The 6,901-nt window shown below is 30.6% G+C and overlaps 1 protein-coding gene across 1 annotated transcript; it reads right to left on the bottom strand.

The window, feature by feature from the left end:
- Positions 1-580: 580 nt before the first annotated feature.
- Positions 581-6,698, bottom strand: LOC132935398 (coiled-coil domain-containing protein 177-like). Its single transcript, XM_061001948.1, has 3 exons — positions 6,553-6,698; positions 6,234-6,331; positions 581-2,367 (listed from the first exon to the last, which is right to left on the bottom strand). The coding sequence occupies exon 3, from the start codon at positions 2,365-2,367 to the stop codon at positions 1,621-1,623; it is 747 nt and encodes a 248-aa protein (XP_060857931.1). The 5' UTR covers positions 6,234-6,331; positions 6,553-6,698; the 3' UTR covers positions 581-1,620.
- Between the last annotated feature and the right edge of the window lie 203 nt (positions 6,699-6,901).

Consider the following 6,901-nt stretch of genomic DNA (forward strand, 5'->3'; position numbering starts at 1 on the left):
GTACCCATTACGGCGGTAGCGAAATCGTTCTTAATAATTAAACTATATTTATTTACCTCTGCCAAATATTTTAGTTTAAAAATAAACTGTTTTCAAATTTCAACGAGGAAAATATCTCACATTTTCTGAAAATATTTCTTTTGTGGAAAATGAATTCATAGAATTTATTGTGTCACAGACCACTGCAGGCATACCTATCCACCAAAGTGCGCAAACGTTTTCGTGAAAATCGCTTTTGCAAGTTCACGACGATTTTATAGACATTTATTATGGGTAAAAGAACCTTTTTTCATAAAAAATACTATTTTCGTCTTTATAATGTTTTCTGTCGTTTCCGAATTCAATAACGTTAAGTACCTATATATTATGTTATATAGAACAATACGTTTTATAGTGTTTATAACCAAGATGTGATATTATACCTATCATGTTCCATCATCATAATATTATTATTATATTATAATATTATGTTTGTCATCTGTTTACAAACAGAATGACAGAATTGTTGTTACACAACAACAATAACAAAAACCACAACAATATTCGTAGGTTAAATAAAATAATTAAATAGGTACGCACATTTCAGTATATAATAGCGTTATGTTTATTTTTAATTAAATTTGAATATTTTCTGGACATATAATATTTATTATACTTTACAATATACGTGTGAGCTGCATCGCTACTGTGCGCGTATAAAGTATATTAATATTATGTCAACGCAAAAATAAAAAATAATATAATATAATTAATAATATTTAATTGAAAAAAAAATTATGCTTTGAATATAATATTATATGATTAAATCGAATTCTTAAATATAACCCAGTGTCGGAGAAATAATGAAAAGACACTGGGATTTTAAAAAAGACAGCTAAACTCTACTCGTTATAATAATAATAATAATAATAATATATAATAATATATAATGAATTCAGGGCTCGGAAGTTCTAGCATTTGCATATTTTTTTTGTTAAGCCTTAAAACGTATCCTATAGTAAGATTCAAATTTTTTTCCCGCAGATGATGTCATAAAAGTTACGAAATTTTATTTTTAAGCGTATAATGCTTATTTAGTACTTTTTTGTATAAACAATTTGAATTTGATTTTTTAAATTTGTATTTGTATGCTCATCTCAAATAAGAATGTAGTCAAAAAACATTTTGTTGAATTTTTTTCTTTATATTTGCTCATCCAGCATAATATTGTCTATAATATTAAAATTAAAATTATTATGGAATTGTATAAAACAGCTGGTAGTAATGGAGCAGCTGGTCCAACTACCTGGTTCCCGAATACCTAAATCTTGTATTTTCAGAAATAAAAGTTCTAAAATTAATAATAAAGGCAAAAGTTAAAAGTATTTAAAAAAAAATAAAAAGCAAAATTGTAATGGATTTTCCAAAAAGGTTTTTTTTTCATGTTTCTCAGTTTTTAGTTCTACTGATAGCGCATATTTTTGCATTTCGATAAGCATTGCACATCAAAGCGCTAAAAAGTGACTATTATAGTGCTTCAACTTCCAAGCCCCGGAGCAGATTATAATATAATATTTAAATGAATAAGTGGTTATTATATGTCGTAAAAAGTATAATGTCTGTGTTCCTAGCAGACGGAAACTACTCGTCGTCGGCGTTCGGCTTCTCATCGTCGTCGTCGTCAGCGTCCTCGTCAGCTTCTTCCTCGAATGTATCGAGTTCGAACTCAGTCGCTTCCGGTGTCGTGATCTTGATCCTGATCGATGACAGCTGCTTAGCAACCACTTCCGGATCATCTTTGTCGTCATCCTGCACCACAGCACGCGGGCCAAGTCCTTGGAATTCGCACAGGCGGACGTCGGCGTACTTGTAAGTGCGCTTTATGCGCGACGACAGAACGCGAACATCGATCCGTCTGGACAGACCGTTGTCCACTTTCACCTCGGCTACCTTGCCCGGCGAACGCACTGGGTCCGGTTCGCCGTTAGCCTTGTCCTGCGAGTCCGTCACATCTGCTGCAACTGCAGGTGCAGCCGATGCCGGATCGCCTCCCGAAGATGCACTCTCAGGATCGCGTGCGCTCGGCGCAGTGGCCTGCTCTGCTGCACCGGAATCTGCAGCACCCGCGGGGCCCAGAAGCCCAGGCCGCGCGAGTTCGGGCAACATGTAGGAAGTTTCCGACTGCATCAGTTGCATGTTCATGTACAATTGTAAGAAGTCACACCAGCCTCTCTCGTACGCTGTCCACAGTCTCTCGTCCTGGCGCAATTCGTCCAAAGTCAATTCTTTGATCTGCTTGGGCGTGCACTGCGGATTATCCGACCCAGAGAGCCCTGGCGACGTTTTTCTCCACTTGTCGCCGCCGTCGTCTCCCTGCTGGTCGGACATCTACAGTGCATAAAATATATAATAACATATTATACTACGTTCATTTATAATATATAATGTGATATAATATGTGACCGCAATGCAGGCGATCAAATAATGATTTTTTTCATGAGTGGTGGGGGGAGGGCTGATTTTAATTTTCTTATTAGTTGTCTTTTTTATATGTAGATAATATAAATTGTAATATTATATAATATTATTATAAAACTTTGAAAAAAAGGTCATCCAAGGGACATATATACCTCCACAAGTTTGATCACCTGCATGGTTTATACTATATAATTGCCTATTACACATACAATCGCAGAAAATAGCAACCATGGACCATGGTATTATACCAATATATATCATACTGATATAATATTGCAAGGCGATAAATAATTTAACCACAGTCACCCTCAGTCAATTTTTGTGATTTTCAAAATGTGTATACTTATATTCATTACTTTCAAGTAAATTAGTAAATTTTAGTAAGTAATAAAAACGATTTAATTTTTAATTTTTGGTTTTTATCAATCTACAGTTTTAATCTGTGGATGTTTGTCTAAAAATTTAGATTCGTATTGAATACCAAATTAATAGTTAATGTTACTTAATATGTATCTTAAGTTATGAATTATTTAAAGTTTAAGTGAGCGGTGTCTACGTATTATTGTGCACTATACCATTATATTGCAACGTATTTTTCTGTCAAACTCACTCAAATATGTAAATGTTCTTAAATAAAAAAAATACTGTCTTCTCTACGCTTGATATATTTAATGTATGTAAACCGATAGTTTTAAAATATTGTAATCGGCTTTAAAATGTATTATGGAATAGCAATCAAAAAAATAAAAAATATTGTAAATATTAAGATATTTTTGCAAACATGTTAGGTTCCTTGAACTATATTAAACATTTTTTTAATCAAAAACTTTGACTGAGAAAACACAGAGTGACTCACCAAGCATGCTCACTTCCAATTTTTTCATCCCATGTACATTTTAATAATTCAGTAAACGATCAAATTTTGATTTAAATACATCAACATTTTCAAAAAAATTATCTAATGGAAAAAAGGTTGGTTTGTATTTGAAAAAAAAGAAGTGTTTATAGGACACTATATAAGTGGTATAGAAATTTAAATAATTCAAAATATAGTATAACTATATTTATAAAATCAAAAAATCTGAATTGGAAATTTATATATATTAATGAAAACAATGGGGTTGAGCATGCTAGGCGAATCAACATTTACAGTGTACATATTATTATTTACATTTTTAACTCATATTTTTGATTTCGTAAACTGAAGCCATAATAATATAGTACCTAGTTCACTATATTATTTTTAAGCTTTAGACAAGCAGTCTCTCCAGTTTACTTTCACATTTTAAATGCTTAAGTAAAGTATTATAACTAAATATTTGGAATAATGTTTGACATCATAATTGTACATTTAAATTTCCAAAATAATATTTGGTTTTACTTGAAAATAATATTAAAAATATATGTTATCATTTGAATCTAAAAAGTTATCCATATACAAATTATTCAAAATTTGATTTTTTTCTATATAGATACAACATACGTAATATTATATAATAAGAAAAAAAATTAAAATAAATCGAAGGATGGGCAATTAGTACCTACAAACGAATACTTTAAAAAATCGCAGCGTATTGTTTTTTATAGGTACTTTTATTTAGGTATTATACCTATTATTAACGAACGATACCGACCAATAATCTAAGTTCAAAACGCTAGCTGCAGCAGCACAATGATTTCGAGCCATCGTGATTTTAATTTGAGTATATGTCTGCACGAGTCAACATTTCTGAGTTGAAAATGTACTCAAGCCTTGCCGGTGTTGAGGCGAGTATAAATTAAAAATTAAATTTTCAAAATAAAACCTGCTACTCCTTTGATATATTATAATGTTATATTATACGCGTCCTGCAGGTACAAGGAACAAACGAGGAAATTAAAATTATACATTTAATGTAATGATAAATTAATATAAATTAAATATTATTGATTTTGAAACATTTACAAAGACGTTAATTAAAATATAATTAAATCATAAATAAACAAGTTACAATTAATTTATTAAAAGAAAAACAAAAAAAAAATCAAAAAAATGTTTTAACGTTAATAGGTACTTTAAAAAACTTTAATTTATCTAAAAAAAAACAATTTCATTATTATCATAAGAATGAATCACCAATTTTCTAGTCCGCGCTAAATCGTAAAGACAAAAACAATATGTATGTAATCTATATTAAAATCAACCCATTATATTAATCTATACGTGAACACCCGATACCGTAGTTATTAATTATCAAACAAAATTAGTTGTAATAATATATTATCATAACGCCACTGGATTTTCACAATTATGCAATTTATCGATCAATCAACAATTTAGGTCCGTAAATAAAGTGTGTGTAAATACATAATGTTTCTAATGTGACAAACACGTATAGAACGTTTCCGTAATCCACGATTATGCGATTATTTGCAGTAAATAGGTAGGTCAACCTATATTAACGGGGGTAACACGTTTCCAGAATTTCCGCCAAAAGTGTACATTTCCCAACACCCGATTCCACCTAGCTGCTTTCATCAAATGTTATTTACCAACTCCACGTTTTCATCAGAATAATTTCAATAATTAGGTACCATTAAAATATGTTATACACAATAATTGAGAAAATAAATAAAAATAATAGATAGGTAGGAGGTAGGTATATATAATTAATTTATAGTTATAAGTTTTCTTATTCGTTTGTTAATTTTGTAAGGTACACTTTTAACGAATTCATACGGACGAATGCTTAATAATATTTTTCACGCAGTACAAAAATAATTTTAATTTTATTCAATGTGGGTAGGTATGATGTATATCGTATTGAATTATAAATGTTTAACAAATGTACTGTTTTCACTATTTTAAATAAACTAACCGATTTTAATAGTATAGACATTTATTTAGTGGAAACGTGGAATCTGTCAATATCTCATTTAGCGGGAACAGGTATTGGTGGATAAGGAAAGATACACACTTTTGGTGGAAATGGGTTAAGTATTTTTTCTATATCCGCATTATTTACTCCAAACAACATCATTGTCGTCTAGGTACTTAAAAAATAAAATATATAGGTACAAACTCGAATAATATTAAATGTTTTCAGTTAAATTATGTTTTTTTAATTTTTATATTATTAATTTATAAATTTAATGATATTATTCATAAAAAAAATAGTTTCAAAGCACAGGTCCCATAAAATAAATATTTAATTAGGCACAAACAACAATTAATGCCCGTACGCTCAAGTTCATATCTCCACCATAATATGGAATGTTAAAAACTGTTGAAGGGTACCCGCATATTATTATGTTAAATTAATAATCATTTGATGACTTTTGAAAAATTAAAATACAACAAATTGCTTTAAAAAGAAAAATAATATTTGTTCGATTTAAATTTAACCACGCATTTGTCAACCAAGTGGTATTAATTTAATATATTATGTTCTTAAATGTATTATTCGAGAATGAAAAGTATGATTTTAAAATACCAGGAAATAATTTAATTAAAAAACCACTGCTCAATTGCATAGTTTTATAAGAGTGGTTAGCGTGCGGTACCTATACTATTATGGTTGCAGTTGAGAAAAAAAAAATGAGAAATAAAACATTTATTTATATATTTTTAGAAATAATAATATATTATAATATAGGTGATATTATCTTAAATAGGTGCTGAATTTATTGAACAATGATCACTATGGAGTGCTATAAGTGCTATAGACTTTTTATATTTTGATACTCGACTGATCAGTTAAATATTATAATAATTGCTTACTAAGTAATAAACTCACATCTAGTTAGTGTTTGTGGTCTGTTGAAAATTGAACTGTTTTGCTGCGAAGAAGCGTGGAGATCTTCCAGAAATGAAGCGCTTGTAAGTGGTCACGGGCTAGAAATAAACAAACAAACAAACAAACGAAAAAAAAAAATTTTGAATTAATAACGGGCGTGGAATGGAAAGTAATACGTTAACGTGTATATCAAAAACAAAAAGATCAAATCAAATAAAAATCTAAAATCAGATCATTATAATATTGCGAACTGATGATTACTATACAATAATATTATTATTATTATGACGATCGTTGACGTGACGCGAACGCACATTACCTTTGCACCGGAGCAGGAAGACGGCTGACGCGCGCTGAATGGCAGTTGTGACACAACTGACTGGTGGTACGCGGCCGATCGCCGGACAGGGCTCAGTTTTTGGTCAATTCTATATGTTCGGCTGGGTGGCTCGGCGGATTACTTGACTGTATGTATATATATATATATTATGCGAGTGAGTTGTTGTATGGTGCGTACATAGTGTGTGTGTGGTTCGTCCGCGGAGGGGGGCGAGGTGGTTAGTCAAGACAATCGTACAATATTATATTACACGATCGTGTATTGTTGCCGTATCCGTATAATATAGTATGGTAATAATCGGACGGTCCTTCCGAACACGTTTTTATTT

The sequence above is a fragment of the Metopolophium dirhodum genome, chromosome 1 (genome assembly GCF_019925205.1).
Source record: "Metopolophium dirhodum isolate CAU chromosome 1, ASM1992520v1, whole genome shotgun sequence".
In the NCBI taxonomy this organism is placed as follows: Eukaryota; Metazoa; Arthropoda; class Insecta; order Hemiptera; family Aphididae; genus Metopolophium; species Metopolophium dirhodum.